General features: G+C 37.9%; 2 protein-coding genes across 3 annotated transcripts in view; one reads left to right on the forward strand and one right to left on the reverse strand.

Moving 5' to 3' along the window:
* PDE11A (phosphodiesterase 11A) overlaps positions 1–21,880 on the forward strand; it is a 185,239-nt gene that overhangs the window by 141,233 nt on the left and 22,126 nt on the right. For both annotated transcript variants that reach the window (XM_087918209.1, XM_087918156.1), the window contains exons 13-16: positions 7,316–7,425; positions 15,939–16,029; positions 16,779–16,879; positions 19,379–19,456. In XM_087918209.1, coding sequence (XP_087774335.1) covers positions 7,316–7,425; positions 15,939–16,029; positions 16,779–16,879; positions 19,379–19,456 — 380 coding nt within the window. The remainder of the gene's footprint in view (positions 1–7,315; positions 7,426–15,938; positions 16,030–16,778; positions 16,880–19,378; positions 19,457–21,880) is intronic.
* On the reverse strand, positions 1,330–12,071 carry LOC148127960 (uncharacterized). The gene is made up of 4 exons (XM_087918353.1): positions 11,002–12,071; positions 5,711–5,827; positions 4,282–4,345; positions 1,330–3,125 (listed from the first exon to the last, which is right to left on the reverse strand). The coding sequence occupies exons 1-2, from the start codon at positions 11,504–11,506 to the stop codon at positions 5,790–5,792; spliced, it is 543 nt and encodes a 180-aa protein (XP_087774479.1). The 5' UTR covers positions 11,507–12,071; the 3' UTR covers positions 1,330–3,125; positions 4,282–4,345; positions 5,711–5,789.

Genomic DNA, 21,880 nt, shown 5'->3' on the forward strand with positions numbered 1-21,880 from the left:
ACTCCATTCTGCTTCTTCCTTTATGCTAAGGTTCAGATACCTCAGGATTTCAGGCTGTGCTCATAACATTCAGCCATTGTTGATTCTTAAGTGCTAAGAAAAGCTATGAGACCGGAACTAAGGATGAGAATGAGATGTAAAAACTGAATACTGTACAGATTTCTGTGTCCCTCTGTTGGTCAGCTGAAGGAACTACTGATCAACTCTAGGATGTGTGAATATGACAAATGAGAATGGTCCTACAGACACCTGAAAGTATTTCTGGGGGTTTAGAAACTGAACATGGTGACTGTGTTCTGAATTCATTCAAAATTCAGTTTATAATGGAAAATTTACGAACTATTTTTACATGTTCTTCAGCAGCAGATAAATCATATATAATTTCATTTGTTCAAGACTTCCCATCAGGACTAAATCGTGCTTTCCTTCATTCAGTCATTAAAATGTTTACGTTTAATGCCGCTAGGTTAAAGTAAAATAGTTATATGGAACCTGGTCTGAACTTCTTTGCAATCCAGATCATTATTCTTTATTTATTATTATTCTACTTTAAAGAATCCTCTGTATGCTGCCATTTGGCCATAGAAATCCCATATGCAACGGACAATAACTTTGGATGAAAGAATCAGATACTGTGAGTTTGTCAGATGATTTTTCTTTCAGAAAGAATTGACCCTAATCTTATTTTTTTAGTACAGTAGCTACCATAGTAATTTGAACTTTGCTTAGCAGGAAAACACGTCTTATTGAAAAAGGGTTGGTCTATTATTGTCTCCCTAGCTAAAGTTTTGAATTACACCAGAGCATTTATCTTTCAGTTACGTAGGCCTTTGGAGTTAAGGAGTTCCTAGCTCACTATTAACAATGACTCAGTCAACAGTTAATCCAAGTATACGGACTCAGAAACTAAACCTTGGTTACAAATGTAGGTTATAAAAATGCAGAGGACCACTAGGTGGTAGCAAAGAAATGCCTACTTTTGTGCATTCAGTAGCTATATTTACTTAGGAAACCGTAATATGGATAACTTCTAGCTCATAGTAATACAAATACATTACCTTTTATGACTTCCACTGTGATATATGTCATCAACTGTCAACACTGATTGATTGATTATTTCAATTTGGAGACAGCTCACAGACAAAAATTAAAAGAAAACAAAATATGTCAAGAGAAATAAAAGAAGACATTTGACTAGAAACCAAAACCCCCCCAAAAACCTAACAGTCAGTAACCAACTAAGGCAAATATCTCTAAAGCAGATAGATCTGGATTTTTTTTAAAAGAAAGAATTATTAACCTGGCAAATGGCTGATTCACTTTTTTAAAAATTTCTGGCCCGTTATGCCTACTTACCTCCTACCTGATTTGTTTAGAAAAAAATAGATGCAGGAAGTCTTCAACTTATCATCACAACTGCAACTGGAGCTTCTGTTGCTTAAAGTCATTAAGTGAGTCATGCCCAATTTTTCTACCCTTTTTGCTGCCTTTGTTAAACAAATCCGGCTTCCCCATTGACTCTGCTTGTTGGAAGTCAGCTGGGAAGGTCACAAATGGTGATCATGTGATCCTAGCACATCCCAGCCAAGCACCCAAATTGAGACTACAAGATGGTTTAGAGACGCTGCAATGGTTGTAAGTGCGAAGATTGGTGACCATGAACCAGAATATGGTGAGGATTTTGCATTTACATTCCTCCCATCTTGTGAGCTGGCAAAGAAATCAGGAAGAAGCCTTTAATAAATACAACCCTGTAGGAATATGCTCACACCTACTCTTTCACCTCCCAACAACTTTCTTATTTTTTTTAATCTTCCGGTAGTTGCATATGTTTCCATCCCGTTTTATTTTTTGTACGGTTTAAGTGGCCATTCAGGACCTGTAAGCATTCTTATAATGGAAGAGGATAGGGATGTAACACATTTGGATATGCAGCATGTCAGCTTCCTACTTTTTAAATTAAAGTTGTTATAATTAATTTTAAAAGTCAGATGTAAAGGAGACAGACAATCTTGTAGGCATAGTGATGAAAAGGTTGATTACTCACAGTCTACTAAAATAGGTGAAAGGTTACCTGGCTACTTTCCTAAGGCAAGAGTTTTTAAACATTTTCAATTCAGAAACCCTTCTTGAAGAAGAAGAGAGTAAATAACTTAAGAAAAGGGAGCAAAAGGGGACAGACGCAATGTAATTGAATGGAATTAAAGGTGGGGAAATAAACGAAAAGATATAACCAGTTATAAAACATAAGAAAAAAAAAGACAGGCTGGAGGCCCCAGGGACCATCATTTTGTAAAAAAGCACAGAATTTTGTTGAAGTATCTCTTAAAGAAAGAAAAACAGCTTACATTCCATACCATCTACTGGGAATAAGGTTATTGTTAAATAAAGTTGTAATTGTTTGCAATTAAATGGCCTCCACTTGATTATAGTCGTGTTCTCGTGGCTACCATATATATCTTCCATCAATAACTGTCTACGTTTATGTAACCAGATCATATTATAATGGGAAAAGGGGTATGTGCAGCATAACTCCCTGGGCATATTAATCTTGGTTCTGACAGTAATATACTGCCGTGGTGGCTTATGTTGGTCAGAGTTAAATAGATCTGCTGGTCCAGTCGAGAATATCTTTATGACCTATTTTCAGTGAAATTATTGTCACTAATCACACTTTTCTGGCACTTGTAAAAGACCATGATGTTTTGTAATCTGAGAAGAAGGGCACATGATTTTCAAAAGCATACTTAGCTAAACTTTATTCCTCTTTTTATTAATATTTTAACTCTATCTGTAGATTGCGCTTGGAAGCTTTAAATTTTTAAAATAACTTCCTAGCATTGCAGTTTTTTTAATATGTTTAATGATTTATACTGTTACCCTGTATGGCTTGGCCTTTGAGAGCTATAGACCTAGCAGTGCAACTTACACATCCATCATTTTAACTCACATGGCTGCTTTCATTGATTATAATGAGACTATAGTGAGTACGAAATTTGATTGTAGGTTCGACCTCAAGATTAGATCCATTCTTTTATCAACTCTTGTTTCTTCAGATAATCTTTTCAACTTTTTTTTTTCATTTTCACAACTGATATATCGAAGAAATAATTAAATTTAGAGTCCTAATAACAAAACACATAAAAGTAGACCAGTTAAAATGTAATTCATTTCCTCACATAATTGCGTTTAGACTCTGGCTCTAGTGAGTTGATTCTCCAGCAAAAAAAAGTTCTCTTCCACTATTACAGTACATTATGCTGTACATAATCCTTTTCAGGCTTAGATTTTGAAAGTAAGGGGAGTATAATTATTTAGTCTTAATAGAATAACAGAGTTGGAAGGGACCTTGGAGGTCTTCCAACCCAGCCCCAGTGTTGTGGTTAGCTGGCAGCAGATGCAGATGGCTGAGGAGAGTGAGGACTCAGATGAGGGGCCAGGACCATTAAGGAGTGGACTGCTGCCTTCAGAGATTGTGGGGGCTGGCAGCAGTGATGAGGAGGTTCCCGAGGACCCTGTGCCAAGTGCACATGCACGCAGGATTGCTCGTAGGAAAGAGCAGCTGCAACAGCACAGGTGACTCGGGAGTAAGGCTGCAAGGTAATGGCCCCTCCTTCAAGAAGATAAAAACCAGCTGTGAAAAGAACGTACTTTGCAGAAGGCAAAGACTTTTTGAAACTCCAGTCTCGTGAACATTCCAGTATCCTGAGTTTGTATTTGAAGATTCTTATTTTGCAAATTATTTCTTGTCTGTTATCTTTTGGCAAGTCTCGCACAGTTTGGCAAGGCTTGTGCTTATCACAGCTAATTATTTTGCAAAAGCATTACAAGGTTTCTGTTCCCTTTGGATTGTGTTTGATTTGTTGGAAAAGGGAGTGGGTCAGAACACCATGTGACCCCCCTGGTCCTTCTTCATTAGACTAGAGATAGTAACCAAATCTTTCTGTGCTCATATTGCATTTGCATTGGAAATGATACCTTTGGAATTATCAGTCATAACTGATATTAGCTTCTTTCTTTACAAGATTTACTGCACACAAATCATATAACAGTGAGGAGAAGAATGGTATCAGATTTGAACATGTTTCTTTATATAGTAATGATGCCCTGTATTGTGCTGGCATGGCAATCTTTCCTAAAGTGTTGTGCCAATTCAGCAAGATAAGTCAACAACACTTATTCATTTAACATTGACCCAGTGTACAGCTACTGTGAAAAAAAGAAAATTCCACATTTTGGTGAATCACTAGGAGAGGAATCAGATTGTCAATAGCACAATACCCTTGTACAATGCTCAGATGCAGCTCCCTCAAAACAGCACATGTGATTGTGGTCATCAGGATAACTTGAAAAGATGCAGAAAAGAACATTACATTATCCAATAGCTGGAGCAGAGGCATTTACAGGATCAATGGCTTTCATCAAAAAGATAGAATTATTGATTGCTTCATCATAATGGAAACCCTCCTTTGTTTGTACATGTATAGGATGGTACAACATAAGTACAAAATGTGAAAAACATGGATTGTATTGGTGTGATTTTTTTCTTTATCATTTACTCTGCAGACCTGTAGGAATTTTCCTATGGGGAATGTGTTTGAGTGCTTTTTTTGTGTATGATAATCATTGTACAGTATATGAATGATATGAAGAAAATGGATACTAGAGTTTTTCTCCCCTCTTAACAATCCTAAAACTCAGCACTCAGTGGAATTAAATGAAGGGAAAACCAGGACACACAAGATAAAGTATTTTACACTGGATTTAACTAATCTGAGGAATTCACTGTCATAAAATGGAATGATGCCCATTCATTTGGGTCTCTACAAAGGTGATTAAAATTGATTCATGGAATGCGATTATCAGTGGTTACTAGCATCGATAGCTAGTTTTTACTTCCTGTATCTGAGGCAAAATGGCTTGTATGCTCAATGAGCTAAGGTGTAAACTATGATTCAAGAGCCATAGCAACTGACTTCATGCATTGTTTTAACCCAAACGCAAGCAGGTAGAATAATGCGCAGTGTGAACCCAGGCTATGCCTCTCCGTATTCATGTTTCACAATGGGAGCACAAGTGGCAAAACAAGCTATTGCACTCATCATGGCTATCAGGTGGGCCAGTATGGGAACTAGGTGGGCCACGTGGATTTTTGATCTGATCAAGCCATGGGCTCTTTTGATGTTCTTATTATACATTTTAGATGTATTTTTCATCAAGGAGAAAAGGATGGAAACAAGTTGATTTTGTTAGTTTTAAACTAACTCTGTTTGATAAGTTCAGCAATACAGGTGATCCTCGACTTATGACCACAATTGAGCCCAACATTTCTGCTGCTAACTGAGATGGTTAAGTGAGTTTTGCTCCATTTTATGACCTTTCTTGCCACAGTTGTTAAGTGAATCCCTGCAGCTGTTGACTTAGCAACGCAGTTGTTAAGTGAATTTGACTTTGCTTGTCAGAAAATCTCAAGGGGATCAGATGACACAGCAACTGTCATAAACATGAGCCTATCATAAACATGAGCCATTTGAATTGTGATCAACCACCAGGTGGAGTCTGCAATAGTCGTAAGTTTGAAAAACGATCACAATTTGCTTTTTCAGTGCCGTTATAACTTCGAGCAGTCATTAAATGAATGGTTGTAAGTTGAGGATTACCTGTAGTGTGTTAAATGAATAAGAAAGTATGAAAAACTGAGAACAATTACCTTACAGGGCAAACTGAAGCTTCTGCTGGACATTAAAAAAGCTCCTTTCTGTCATGTTCACATCCCCGCTGAACTCTAGCTAGGGATGAGATTTATTCATACATATCCGAAGTGCACCTGTGCAGAGAAAGATGATTTAGGGGATGCTCTGTGATCAGACTCCCTTTTACTGTTGTTTTTACTGGATACCTTACCAGCTGAAAAGCATCCTGTTCAATGATTCACTGATGTGAAACCAATTAGTTATAGCCCAGTTTGGCCAATAAGCTTCCTTTTTAAATCATCAATTCCCTCAACACTATCCAACTATTTACTAAGTCTGCATTACTATTCCTACTAATCTTCTCATCATTCCTATCACCCATCCCCTCCCACTTGTGACTGTATGACTGTAACTTTGTCGCTTGTATCCTTACGATTTATATTGACTGTTTCCTAGTATGATTTGATTGCTTATTTGTACCCTATGACTATCATTAAGTGTTGTACCTTATGATTCTTGACGAATATATCTTTTCTTTTTATGTACACTGACAGCATACGCGCCAAAGACAAATTCCTTGTGTGTCCAATCACACTTAGCCAATATAGAATTCATTCGTTCAAAATAATAAGATATCAGCAGAACAAAGGCATTTGCAAGATTACTATTTAGCAATGCCTCAACAGTGCACTTCTGAACTTTTTTGCACAGATGAGTTAATTCTAGTAGATATAGTGAAAACCAAGGGTGTTTGCTTTACTCCATACGGAGGGCATTGGAATTATGAACAACTCGTTAGCTATTTGGTAAAAGCACAGATAGTCCTTGATTTACCACCACAACTGAGTCCAAAATTGCCAGTGCTAAGCCATTCAAGGAATTGAGTGAATTTTGCGCCTTTTTATTACCCTTTTGCCACAATTGTTAAGTAAATCATTGCAGTGGTTAATTGAATCCTGCAGCCATTAAATTAATTTAGCTCCCCCCCCCCCCATTTTCTTTGTTTATTGCAAGCAGGATGGGATGAGTACAAATGGTGATCTCATGACCCTGGGACAGTACAACTGTCATAAATATGTGTCAGTTGCCAAGGGCCCAATTTTTGATTATGTAACCATGGGGATGCTGCAATGGTTAAGTGTGAAAAATGGTCACAAGTCACTTTTTTCAGTGCTGTTGTAATCTGAAAGAGCCACTAAACGAATTATTGTAAGTCAAGGACTACCTATTAAGCTCCTTCAGGAGCTTAAGGGATATAGCCAACATTCCTACCTCCCATTTTCCTTTCAGCAGCAACTCTGAGAGGTAGGTTGGCTAAGAGAAAATGACCTAAATCATCTGAGGTGATCTCAGTTTAACCACTAGCTTATCCTAACTTCCATTTATCAAACTTAACTGCTGATACATCTCAGTCCTTCCTCCAACACTCATTTATCACACAGGTGTTAAATTCATGGCATCACATTTCCATCACACGAGTTTTTTCAACGTTTTTCTCTTCACGGAGCTGGGGGGGGCGTGGCCTGCAGTTTGACACCCCTGATTTACCTGATTTCTAACGACTGGTTAAAAATGATTGCATTTGTTGACGTAGCAGTATAATATTTTTTTTCTATTTTCAGACAGCAGGATTTCAGGAGATTCTGACAGAAATAGAAATTTTAGCTTTGATTGTTGGATGTTTATGCCATGACCTTGATCACAGAGGAACAAACAATGCCTTTCAAGCTAAGTATGTTTCCACTATTATTTGTTTGTCTTGTTTTGAAAATTAATATTTTAGAAGTTAGAGATAAGTGTTGGTTTCAAGATATGTGTAATATAATTGCGTTTCTTTCTCTACATTTCTTAAAAAGAAAACTTAATTCCTTCCAAATTATTTTTTTATCATGACCTAATCTGCTACAAATGAATATCCATCTAATGTAACATTAAATTAGGCAAAACTTTAGTTGAAAGTGGAACAGAATAGAAGACAGAATTGAAAGCATAAAATGTGGGCCATTATTCTATGAAATGGTAGCAAGTATGAAGGAAATAGCAAGCACCTGCATTCAAAACAGAAACTTTTTACATAAATGGTGCCTTGTTTCGTGAAGACAGGCAGAATCCCACACAATTCAAGCTATTTCATGATTTGTGCATGACACACTTGCAAGAGTTCCTGGGTTTTTATAACATGTTAAACTCTTAACTGGTTGATGAGTTGAATTATAATTACTCACACACTACTCAGCTTCATAATAGGCAATCTCTCCCAACTACCCTCATAGAGTCTAGTGCAGGGGTCTCCACCCTTGGCAACCTTAAGCCTGGTGTACTTCAACTCCTAGAAAGCAAAGCTGGCTGGGGAATTCTGGGAGTTGAAGTCCGCTAGGCTTAAAGTTGCCAAGGTTGGAGACCCCTGGTCTAGTGGTCATAGTGTACTTCATAGGAGGACTTCTTATAGGACAATTGGCTTATAATACAGCAAAATGGATTTGGTAGGGGGCTCTGCAAAGTTCCGCTAAATGGTTATTGCCCACATGAAAGTAAGAGCTTATACCTAAAGTAATTTTGTACCTTGATTCTACTCAGATTCTACACATACAGTTCCTTCACAATAGTCTATGTCAGGCAGGGGTCAGCAATCTTAAATACCCAAAGAGCCACAAAGGTCCTGACCGGAAGCCTCCCATTCAATTCTGGAGCCAACTGGAAGTCCGGTTTCCCCACCATAGTCTCTTCCTAGCACGGCATTCTTTTTCCTCTACCTGTCCTAACTAAAAGCCCTATCAACTGTGGAGCCGACCGGTGACAGGGAGCCACAGCAGCGGGATGAAAGAGCCACATGTGGCTCCAGAGCCATGGGTTGCTGACCCCTGGTCTATGTCAAATAACCATTTACTTTCCACTTTTCTGGATTAGTGTGTCCCCTTAATCCAGGAGTGTCAAATTTGTGGTGTCACAGCGTTGTCACGTGATATATCAGGACTTTTTCCCCCTTCGCTAAATCGGGGGGGGGGGGGCAGCATGTGATGCATCCGGGCCACAAGTTTGACACCTCTGCTTAATCAGTGAACTTAATGGTCTGGGCCCCAAAGCTGCTTTTTCAGGAGGCAACTGGACTTCCTTGTTTTTTCTTTGAAGACATTTCGCTTCTCATCAAAAAAGCTTCTTCAGCTCTGACTGGGTGGTGGAGAATGGAAAGATTTATAACCCTTACAGTCATTTGCATTCTTTTAGAGGCCACTTGGAGGTTTATCTGTGTCTTCGGGGTCACCAAATGGGTGTTGAGCCTTCTTGACTGCAGGATGTTGTCTGCCCTGTGTCCCTTCACTGTTGTAGATAGGCACAGGCTGTTGGGAATGAGTCTGTGTTGTCTGCATCTCAAACTGAGGTGCAAATGGTTCCTGTGATTGGAAATTTTTCTGGAAATCCATTCATACTCCCGCACTATTCGAAGGGTGTTCATCCCTGAGAATCTCCATAGACATTTAATGGTCTGGGATTTTGTTCCAAAGGACCAAAGTCTTTACAGAGAGAGTGTAGGATTGAGATCAGATTGTGTAGTGTCATCATCTTCTTCAGCAGTCTCAGATTATACACAGAATATATTTCAATTTTACAACTGTGAGAGACTTCATCTGAGATAAAGGATACTTCTGCTTCTGGGATTAGGCTTTGGACAGGTAATAACATTCTTCACCAGTTGGGAAAGAAAAACAAAGTAGTTTGATTTAGTATAAACGTAAAACACACAAATAGATGGATGTACATTGTAAAATTTACTTTGCAACAGGATGTGTGCGTTGCTTTTGGGAGGCTGAATTTCCTTCATAGGAGATTCTTAATTTTATCTCCTTTGTTTACACCTCTGTTATAAGCAAGTATTCTGTTTATGCTTAAGTTATTTTATTCCTAGCGTAGTGTTGTGCTGACACAATGTGTTGGGTTTCCTGATATAGATATTGTTTATTGTTTTGGGTGAAACTGGAAGACATGTTCATTGCGTGGTAACCGATCCCATTCAGGCAATTAAGATATCAGAAAAACAAAATGGGAGCGATACCTTCTTAGACATACTTTCTCTGAAATTTTTCAACCAAAGGTCACTAAGTGAAGTGTTGTAACTCGAGGACTACCTGTACAGCACCCTAAATGAGAAATTCTGTTTCCAGTTAGAGACTATTTCTGCTAATATAATTCTCTGTTTTAAGTATTCAGTATCAGGAGCTGCATTATTATTAGTTGCATGCAGAAAACTGATACACACACACACGCACACACACACACTTCCTTGGCCCACCTAGTTGCTAGGCAATAGACTTCAGAAAAACCAATTAGGTCTTTACTTTTAGCACAGTACAAGGCATTAAGGAAATATGAATCTTTAATACAATTCTGTATTATAACAGCTCCAGATAATTGCAAAATAAATATATATATAAATCCTTACTATTCAGGACTTGGTGTGAAATGGGGAAACTTGGCTATATCTTCATTTTGGGAAGCATTTTAGTTACCCAGTATAGCATGATGGCATGTGTTATAGTTTGGCTTAATCCTGTACATATGAGGGATTATATTCATGTTTCACTGCTCTGAATATCAGCTTAAGTAGAGCAAAGGTGATTGATGTCTATGATGCTGGAATAGCAACAATGATAGCCTTCCATTGGATAAACAAACCATCAGGTAATGGGCTGACTTGGGTGCTAGAACAAGTGAGTTTGTTACTGCATCTGACAGTGCACCATTATATTTCCCATATGTATTCCAATATTTGTGAGGCTGTCACAAAAAAGAAGGGGATAACCAATTCTTCAAAGCACCTGAGAGAAGGACAAGAAGTAATGAATGGAAACTTATCAAAGAGAGATCCTTCCTAGAAAAAGGAGAAATTTTCTGACAGTTAGAACAATTAATCAGCGGAATGGCTTGCCTTTAAAATTGTGGGTGTTTCATCACTGGAGGTTTTTAAGAAGAGATTGAGTAGAATTCTACCAGTTCGAACCAGTTCAGTAGAACCAATTGTTTTGATTCTCCGTAGTTCAGAGAACTGGTAAATTGGGCCTCTGGCTGGCCCGGCCCCTCTCCGCCGGCTTCTCCACTACCTGCCCAGTCAGTCCTTATTGCACATGCACGACATCGCACGCATGCATGACACTGCTGCCTGCAGCCTGCTTTTGCACACCTGCCAGGCCAGCCATTGCTGCCTGCCTTCCGCTGTGGCCTTGCCTGAACTGATCTCCCTGGATGAGTGAAGTTCTGCAAACCCCGGTTGCTTATCTACCACCACCGGTCGCCTTCCCCCCCCCCCACTTACCTTTTGCCAGGGAACATGTGGAGAGGTTCGTGTAGGCTCCAGCCAGGTTAGCGGCTGCTTCTCTCACCTGCAGTTTCCAATGGGAGTGGGGCTTGCAAGCATTTCGCTGTGCCAGGAAAGAAAAAACTCTTGCTATCCCATCAAGAGCAGCAGGAAGGAACTTTGTAGAGGCTCGTGTCAGCAAGTCACCCCTTGATCGAGTCCGGGACAGCTGACAGCAGCTGCGGGGAGCAGAGCTTGGAAGCCCCGATGCACCACGTGTGCGGCCACATGGATGTCCACGGGGAGCTGGTCCCGGAGGTCCCAATGCCATCGGAATCACCATTGCCTTCCTTGCTGCCATCGCCATTGCGGCCTCACTGCCGCTGCATCCCCCAAGCCCCGCAGGTATGGTGAACATGAGCCCCAGGACGGGTGACTGCTGCTCCCACCGACTTTTCTCCGCATCAAGAGTGGAGTCGAGAGAGAGTGAGTAGCTCTCTTGGCATGCAGAAAAGTCACGCATCTCCCCATGTTCCTCTCTCAGCGAGCAGCCTCTCGCAGCACCTTTAAACTTAGCGCACTTCACAAATGAGGAGGAGGTGACGGGGCTGCTCGCGGAGAAAGGAATATGGGGAGACGCACAACTTTTATCTGCGCTGAGCTGCTCTCGCCAGTGTCTCCAGACTGTTTTTCCCAGCTAAGACTAGATTATCAAGGAAGAAAAAATAATATTCAGCAGATGCCTAGCAAAATTTAGTAATACTGCAGATTGGCTGTTTACATTGAAATCAGGTGCAAGATAGTATTAGTAGGTAAATTATTGGGCAGTTTAGCTTGGTATTTATTTCAGTAGGCTAATTTTAGAAAGCTAAACAGGATCAGACCTCATAAGTACTTGGCTAGGAAGCCAACACAAAATCGGATGTGGGGAGGAATGAGGTTGGGAAGGAAAGAAGGAAGATAGGATAAGATAACTTTTATTGTCATTTTTTTACTGTAAGTACACTGGCACACATTAAAAGTGAAATATATATATATATACATATCCATACACATACATAACACACATATACACATGGTACACACACACACACACACACACACACACACAGACACACACAGTCATTGCCCATTTTGAATACATAGCGGAAAGGAAGAAAGAGTATTGGATACATATACACAAATGTGCGTGAAAAATATATAAAGAAATAGGATTATTAAAAACAGCTTCCAATCTTAGCATTTATAGATGAGAAAGAGAGATAAGAAACAGAGAGAAGGAGGAAGAGAGATGAGAAAGAGAGAGATGAGAGAGAGGGAGGAAGAAAGAGACACACACAGAGAGATACCTGTTTAAAAGAAAATAGAAAAATGGCTCTTTGTGTGTTTAAGGTTGCAGACCCCTGGGTTAGGCCAACACCATGGTGATTAAATGAACCTTGTGGTCATTAAGCAAACACTGGTTGTTGAACAAGTCCATTTTCCCCAATGGGCATTTTTAACCAGAAACCAGAAGGAATTGTTGGAAACTGGCAAAAAACATAGAAAAGCTCAGTCACAAGAATGTGTGGGATGTTGTAACTGCTGATAAGTGTGTGTGTGTGTGTGTCACTGTCAAAACACCAAAAACAGGTCAAGTAGCTCTGGAGAGGTCAGTCATAAATTAGAACACTTGCTAAGCAACTAGCCATTAAGTGAGGATCACTTATATTTGGTTTGCTGGTCACGTGTCCAACTAGTCATGCCCACCCCATTACATGGCCACCTTGCCATGCCCAGCCAATCACATGACCACCCAGCCACACCCAGTCAGCAAGCCACGCTTACCCAGTCACATGGCCAACAAGCCACACTCACAAATTAGGCCACGCCCACAGAACTGGTTGTTAGGAAACTTGAATTTCACCCCTGTGGACAGCCACTAGTCTGGAATTATATAGGGTTTCCTGCTTGGCAGGGGGTTGGAATTTGAAGAGCTATTGATTAAAAAAAGAAACCCGATGCAAGAGGAAGCAGAAAAAATAGTTTATTTTGAAGCCTAAGACTCTCTTACTGCCTTCTTTTTATGTGTTTCTCGTCTGTGGGACTGTTACTGTGTTTTTTGCAGTAACTAAATCTGATTAAAGGTGAAAGAGTTTCCAAGGTAGTATAAAGCCTAAGGCTTTTGAGGGCCATTAATGGTTTCAGTGGCTAATTAAAAAGAGGAAATATAATGTTAGCATGCAAACTTGTTTTGAAGAATGTGTGTTTGGCCTGCAGTTCAAACTGAACTGGGATAACAACTGGATCAAACAATCATCATTTCAGTTGCATGGAACTCTAAAATAAGTTATAGGCTGAAAATTAGCATTCAAAACGAATGTATTATAAAAATGTTTATAGCTGTCCAGTTGCCTCTTGAAAAAGTACCTTTGGGATAACCATGACCTGAATGAGAATCTCCATAGACACTAACAAGAACGATATACAAAATGAAGATTTTATGGAAATTAGAAGAAATAAACTTTTGGGTGTTGAATTTAAAATAGATTACATTCGAACACATTTCCTATTCCATCCCTATTTTGAAAGACTAATATTTCATTTATGAGGTGGGCTAGGTTTACTCAAGATCAGTTCTGGCAGTGAGTAGATGATGGGAGAACTACCAGTATAGCTGGTAGGCTGCTCTCATTAACTCAATAGTAAAATGCAAGTTTTTATGAGGCTTAGCAGTGAATGCCTCCTGAGAAGGCTTTATGTTCCTGTTTGAATTTATACCATTTGAGATTTTTCTGGCAGTGGATGCTTTTGTACAATCTTGAACAATAGTGCTTGTGTCGGATAAATAACATTTAAAATTGGATGAACTCCTGCAGAAATAGCAAAATCTAGCACATGAGACATTGACAAGAAAGTCAAAATGTCCATGTACAGCAAGATTTTAGGTTCAAATCTGAAACCAGACGCACAGCAAAATTACATGAGATTTGAGACTTTGCAAGATTCAAACATGTTTCAAACCACAGTGTTCTATAAAATGGATATCAAAATGCAACCCATTTCATCTAAATATTATTTTTAGGTTGTTATTTTTTTTTATAAAAAGCAATATTTACTGGTAAACCATCAGTCTATACCTGCTGCTTGTACTGAGTTCATGCAGGGAGAACATGGTCTTTTTATAATGTTAAAGAAATAACAAAAAGGTTATAGGCACCTGGTGACATAATGTGTTAAGGGTAATGATAACAGCTGTTATTATCCTGACATGTTGTGATTTGTGGTCAGACAGGTTGCAAAGACTGTAAATTTATGCCTCACCTTTCCCATTTCTTTCCTAACATGGGTGGGGAGGGTTCGGCACAATGAAAGATTAGGAAGAGTGTGATTGAAAACAGTATCACAGCATGTTAATCCACTTCACTGCTGTTTCCTCTGGGGGACAACGTTCTTGGTAATTTTCTCCTCTTTCTCTCATTACAGCTGCCCCATGATGATTAAATATCTAGGTAGTGTAGCTTTGCAATATAATCTCCTAGGAGAATTCTTTTCATTTCAAGCCAGAATTTCTTAAACTAATTTCTTCAACTATGCATATATACATATGCATGGACAAACACACACATACCAATAACACCAAACCTCATCTGTCACTTTAGAGTGCTTTCTGATAGTGAAATAGTGATATGTGTTAATCTCTTGTGACGGTTTAATCCTGGTGTGTTTCACCTTCTAACAATTACCAGTTTTGTAATTGTAATTCATATTTTCCTTGACAAATTAAATTTAGCTTTTAAATGTACTACAATATATGTTTGTGTGGGTGTGTGGTTCGTTACACAGTATGCAGATATTAAACAGGAATTTGTTTTGAAAGCATATAAAACTTAAACTGAAGCATTAACAGCATATGTATGCATATTTAGTCAGGGTTATATCCCATTTTTAAAAATGAAGCTTGCCCATCTAGATTAAATTATCTTGAACATTTGACCAGACTATATTTTCCTTCTACAACTTCTGCTCTAGTTTTTATATAGATTATAAATTATATAATAATTTGTTCATATTTTTAAAATAGCAAGTGGAAAATAGCAAGCAGTTAAGACAGAGTGAATTGATTTTAAATCCACTCTTTCTCAGCTGCTGCGTGATTTCTGCTTAATTGTTGATTTATCAGAATTGGAAGCTATTGACAATAGCTGTTTTGTCTTGTCTGAGGTTTGTCATATATGTTGTGATTACTTGGCAAACAATATTAACCTGGTTTTCACAAAGATTAAAGAACACTGAAAAAGCAATTCTTTTCAGAAATACAAACCATAAAACTTGGGTTTACATAAGTCAGGCTATCAGTTATTAATTATCTAATTGATAGTCTGCCTTATTGGGGAGATGGATAGCAAATAAATTAGGTAGGTGGATGGCAGCTCTACTACCCAAACTACAAAAGATATCTTTCTATAAGGTCTCCCCTCCCTCATGGTGAACGTGCAGATTCCAGTCATGAATTACACATACATCTAATTTTAAACTGTGGCAGAAACCTTTGACAGCTCTATTTTGGAGCCTTTCTTCTCCAAGTAGAATTTAAACAAAAAAAGAAAATAAAAGAAATATAACACTTCAACAGTTCATTTCAGAGCCCAGTTCAGAAGAAACCATTACAAATGAAGAATCCAATGTCCCATTGATTGAAAGAGATCAGATCGTTAGACGAGATTATTCAGAATCACCAGTCATATTATGTTTATATATTGAATAGATCTATGATCTGTACACATATCTCTGTTATCCATCCTTCCATTAGCCCTCCTCTTTCTCATCCGGGAATAGTAGTATAGATGGAAAACAGTGGAAAGGTTGATGGTTTGTTCTACAAAACACAAAGATTGGGATAGCATTTATCTCATCATTTTGACAATCTCAGAGGCATATCCTGAAATAATGTCATATGGTGCATTTTTTTTCAGAATTGGTTCTGCTTTAGCTCAGCTCTATGGGACATCTGCTACTCTGGAGCATCACCATTTCAACCATGCTGTAATGATTCTTCAGAGTGAGGTACAAAAACCATGTATTACCCATTCTCTTCTTCTTTTCTAAAAATAACTCTCAAAAGCTGCTTTATTTTAGCACATCCAAAAAAAGTATTTTCTCTGCCAGGGCATAGAAAACAGATTCTGGATTCCATATACGGCACTGAGTTTAACGATACAACTTATGTAATATTTACTCTCAAAGCAAAATATTTCCCAAAAGCAAAAACAGTTTTGTATATTTTAATTGTAAGCCGCTCAGTGTTGCTTTGCAGAATGAGATATGTGACATATTAAATAAACAAACAAACAAACAAATAAATAAATAGCTGTATAATCTATATTTTATCTCCCTGTGCAGATATGTAAGTTGTTTATTTAGATTTATGTAACCACCCACTTCCTACCATAGCAATCCTGGACAGATAAGAGATTTAAAACACCATACAAATAAAAATAAAAAAACAACTAACATAAGACTTCAGTGTGAAAGAAAAAGCTAAAGCTCTTTAGGTTGAAATTTCCATAGGTTGTTCATCAGTTTATATGCAGGAAAGAAAAAGTATATGGACAATATTTTTATTTACTAGGCCATACTTTCAGTCCAGCAGAAAAGAACCAGCATTACATCTTAAATATAGCAGCTGAATCAAATATTTTTGTAATGATTTCATTACGTTTAAAAAAAAAAAGATTTGTTGCAATGGTGGGACACAATGCTAACACTGGAAAAATTGATTCTGAGCTATTTAGCTTTGCTCTCTTTCATTATAGGGTCACAACATCTTTGCTAACTTGTCCTCTAAGGATTATAGTGATCTTATGCAGCTTCTAAAGAAGTCAATCCTAGCCACAGACCTCACTCTCTATTTTGAGTAAGTATTGGCATTTTCTAATTTTGATAAATGAAATTCTGAAAGAGTTGCAGTCCTCAACAACGTTTTTAAGGATCAGTTGGAGCACCAGGTACACAATGCTATGTTAGTATTTACTTATCATTTTAATTATTTATTCTCACACCCAGAGCAATGGCATCCTTTACAGCAAGGGTGAGGAATGATGGCCCCTTTATGACTTGTGGACTTCAGCTCCCAGAATTCCTGAGCCAGCCATGCCAGCCATGTGAGAGCCAGGGTAGCGTAGTGATTAAGGTGTTAGACTAAGACTGGTTAGGCCCAGTTTTTGGTCCGCCTTCAGCTACAGGAATTGCCTGAGAGAAACAGTCATTCTCTCCCTCAGTCCAACTCCACCTCAAAGGGTTACATTTTATATTAAAACAGGCAGTAAAATAATGAAGTTGCTTTATCTTCTAATCTGATTTTATAAGGCATTAGTGAGACCATTAGCAATTATTTAAAAGCTAGTTGTTAGTACAGGTAGTCCTTGACTTATAACCATTTGTGTAGTAACCGTTCTAATGGTCAACGGCACTGAGAAAAGTGACACGATGTTTTTCACACTTATGACTATTGCAGCATCCCCACGATCATGTGATCAAGATTTGGACGCTTGGCAACTGGCATGTATTTATGACGGTTGCAGTGTCCCTGGCTCATGAAATCACCTTTTGGGACCTTCTGACAAGCAAAGTCAAAAGGGAAGGCAGATTCACTTAACAACTGTATTGCTAATTTAACAACTGCAGTGGTTCACTTAACAACTATGGCAAGAAAAGTCATAATGGGGCAACATTCACTTCTTGCTTAACAATGGAAAATGTGGGCTTCATGCACACAAAGAGGAGTCCACCTCCTGAGATTACCGTGTTTTCCTTAATTTTTCCATTTATTTAGTTGAAATTCGACACAAAAGGGGTGACACAAGAATAAAATATGATCTTAGGAATATGTCTTTTTACTAATATATAAAATATATGTGTGGGAAGATCACATATGGAGACTAACTGCTTTATCCATTTTTATATAGTCTTAAGACAGACAAAACAACTGGGAACACATTTTTCAAATGTGATTTTGCTTTTTCAGGAATCAAAAGACATACTAAATAGTGAACTCCTTATTTTCAATGGTAATAAAAAAGGTTCCACCCACAAGGCAATCTTGCATAGTGCTGACACAATGCAGATTTGCCTTTGAACAGTTAAGGATAAGATTGATTTAAATGTGCCTGTTAGTGTACAGTTGTGAAAATTGTAATCACTGCAGTACTTATTCCCAGAGGGATTGAATGAATCTGCATGAGAAAAATCATATTTTTCTGCCAGAATGAATTTGTATAATATTAGAAACTTTCAGCTACTTGAAACTTTCAGCCAAAAATGTTCCAATGATCTATAAGTAAAATGTATGGGAGATACATTTTACTTATAGATGATATATAAAGTAAAATGTACGGGAGGCAGTGAATAGTCTCAGGCTTCGTCATTAAGAGGGAAGAAAATATTTGTTATTCTTGGAAAGTTTTTGTCTCTATTATGTATTAAAGTGTTATATATTGACATGTGTATTAATTAGATGTTGTTAGATATTGTTTAATAAAAAGAACCCAGAACATGCCTGTCATCCATAATTTGTGTATATACTGTTGGTGCTCTCTAGCCCATCTAGTGGCTAGAGAGAGGTCTCCAACTCCCAATCCGTGGACTGGCACTGGTCCGTGCCATGCCAGCAACCAAAGCTCATCTGTGGGATGCAGGCATCATGCAAAACCACACCTCCTTCGGTCCATGGAAAAAAACTTTCTTCCATAGAACTGGTCCCTGGTATCCAAAAGGTTGGGGGCCACTGCTCTAAATCATTTGGAATGCATGCGGTTGAAATAATATATGATCAAGGGCTATGGAAGATGCAGAAGTTTAGAGAGTTAATTTCAGACATTGTGCATTTGTATTTGGGGGAGGCATTAAATATTAAGTAATAGGTTTCCATCATTTCTGTCCTTAATTATTACAAATCTATAATTGGCAGCATATGATGAATGGGCTGTTAAGAGGCATCTCCTGCAATTATCACCTTAACTGCCTGGAACAATCTAAACTATATACTGTAGATTGTGTTAATTTTTAATTGTTACAATAAGGATTATTTAGCATGTTTTTTTTCCTGCTAATTTCTGCATAGTGGGAATGAATTTTCATACGCCTATTCGTGATCTGATTTTTTCCATAAGCCGTCCAATAGTATGAACGCTGCAGCTTAATGAAATTTTAAAGTTTGATTTGGATATGTGCGGATGTGTTGTGTTACAGGCTCTGGGACGTTTTTTTATTTTGTTTTTACTATTTAATTACTGCTTTTGAGCACCTAGGATATTGCTGCCTAAAATGGGCAGCTATACAAATATTTTAAATACATATATACATATTATAAATATATGTCTTTCCCTGTTTATAATGTTGTAATGTTTGGTTACAGGAAGAGGACTGAATTTTTTGAACTTGTCAACAAAGGAGACTACAATTGGAATGTGAAATATCAACGAGAGGTATTCCGGTGAGATCTTTCTCCTGGGTAAAGTTCACCTGGCATAGGAATTGAGGCACCTGCAGGAATAGGGGACCAATTCCTCCCAGTGGCTTTAGAAGTGTACAGTCATTTCCATACATCCTAGAGGTGCAAAACATTTTTAATTTGAAACATTTCATATTAAAAACATCTTATCTTGAGCCCAAAAGTGATTGTTTTGAATTCAAAATGAGCTGTTTTAACATTCTGGAATCATTTGGAGCTCAAAACATTTTCAGAAGGGTCAGAACAATCCATTATGAAATGGAAACTGTTTCAAACTCTAAATGTTTTGGACACCTCTGGTATGTCTTTATTAAGAATGTCAAAAACCATTGCTTCTTGAGTCTATCCACTCTTGACATAAAAAAAAACCTCCCTAAGCTTAAGTGCCTTCATTAGCACACTTTTTAAGTATTTACAGTGAAGTTTATGATCATCATGTCTTGCATTCTGGGATTACCAAATGTCCCGATTTCAGCAAAGCTGGAAATCCTCTGAATATTTGCCATGATTCCTGAGATCAATAATGTATGTTTGTATTTATTTATACTCCAAGATTACTTTTTAAAACAACAACAGTATATCAGATATCAAAAACTAAAGCCATTACAAGCTTGTATACAAAAGCCTAAAGCAATGAGTAGTATGAAGGGAGCTCCTAAGTGGCTTCTAAGAGCCATAGCTATTGTTAGAAATTTGGCACCCCCTTTTTTAAAAATGACAACTGAGGTTTGATCGTGTTAGAGGAAAAGAATGAAGCACCCTTGTGTTTATTTGTTAAATTTAGATTGCATATTTCCATCACGCTTCCCTTTTCCTTGAACAGTCACAACAGCTGTTATTAATAGCTGTTATTCTCCCAAGTTTCATTTCTTTTGGAAGGAGAAAGCTCTAAACATTTAAGGTGCTGGTTGAATATTTTAATGTATTTAATATTAGGGGATATGCCAATAAAGCTGCATAGCAACCCCTAAAAAAAAAAAAGCAAACCCATTAGCTGATTCAAATCATATTCTCAGTTAAGGCACATAAGTACCCCAGATTGTTTTAATTGTCAGTTCACCCTCTGTCTAGTTCTCATGTGCATGTAGAATTAGTTCACCCATTGTCTCCAATTTAACCATTTATTTATACTGTCTTTCTTAAAAATAGACTTTTTGTTTTAAATGATTTTTTTTAAGTGAAATGGTAGCCTTGATCATGTAACTGTTATTTTAACTTTTTTTAATACTCCTTCCAAATGCCTCCAATTCTGTCTTCCATACACAGGTATGGAGAAGGCACACATTGCAGAAAATGGCCCCTTCTTAAAGCAACCTTTGGGAAGAAAAACCTATTTTTTTAATTTGTTACATGGGTCATAAGGGCTCCTCTAAATCAGTCTTCTTTTATGTGGTGACCTCCAGAGACAGCTGAATTTTTACTCCTGTAAAGCATAAAGTCCTGCCTTAGGCATGAAAGCCAGCTGGATGACTTCAGGCTAGTCATTCTCTCTCAGGCCATGATATCAGGCTCTGGCAATAAGCCGGTGGGTCAATTTCTGTTGCAAACCATGGCTCAATATTTGGTTGATCCAGAAAAAATAGAAGACCCTACACTTGTGGGAAAACACTAGGAAGGAGCAAAATGCATAAAGCTATGTAGACTGCAAATGATGTGTACAGGTAGTCCTTGACTTACAATGGTTCATTTAGTGACCATTCAAAGTTACAACGGCACTAAATAAAGTGACGTATGACCATTTTTCACAGTTATGACCTTTGCAGTGTCCCCACGGCCACGTGATCAAAATTCAGCTGTTTGGCAACTGGTTCATATTTATGTCCGTTGCAGTGTCCCGAGGTCATGGGATCACCTTTTGTGACCTTCTGACAAGCAAAGTCAATGGGGAAGCCAGGTTCATTTAACAACCAGGTTACTAACTTATCAACTGCAGTGATTCACTTAATAAATGAGGCAAGAAAGGTCATAAAATGGGGGGGAACTCACTTAACAAATGTCTTACTTAACAACAGAAATTTTGGGTTCAATTGTCGTAGGTGAAGGATTACCTATGGTATATTTTACACACTTTCACTGCATGAAAGCTAACTTAAATGGTCCACTGCAATCCTCTTTACACCGTAAGAAGTTCTGTTAATGTTTTCAAATGGGAATATATAAACCATCAGTATCTTAAGTATTTTGACCTGTAGTGCAATGAGACTTAATCATGACAGGAGCTATTCTTTAAGTCTTTGGGTTTTAGATGAGATATAGATAATTTTCTATTTTTCCATATTTCACCCATTCCTGATTTTAGAATACGGACAATACATTTCATTTTTTAAAAATTCCCAGTATTCTTGCTGTTCTTTTGGGCTTGCTTATAGCTTAATATGCTTTGTGCATTGTATATAAATGCTTTCT

Source organism: Pseudonaja textilis, chromosome 1 (assembly GCF_049901715.1).
Source record: "Pseudonaja textilis isolate UNSWEBS1 chromosome 1, rPseTex1.2, whole genome shotgun sequence".
NCBI classification, from domain to species: Eukaryota; Metazoa; Chordata; class Lepidosauria; order Squamata; family Elapidae; genus Pseudonaja; species Pseudonaja textilis.

Excerpts from the sequence above, each read along its gene's own strand:
- LOC148127960 (XM_087918353.1), bottom strand. The coding sequence starts at position 11,506 with ATGCGTGACTTTTCTGCATGCCAAGAGAGCTACTCACTCTCTCTCGAC. Across the intron at positions 5,828-11,001 it reads CACATGTTCCCTGGCAAAAG|GTGCACTTCGGATATGTATG; the intron begins GTAAGTGGGGGG and ends TTCTCTGCACAG.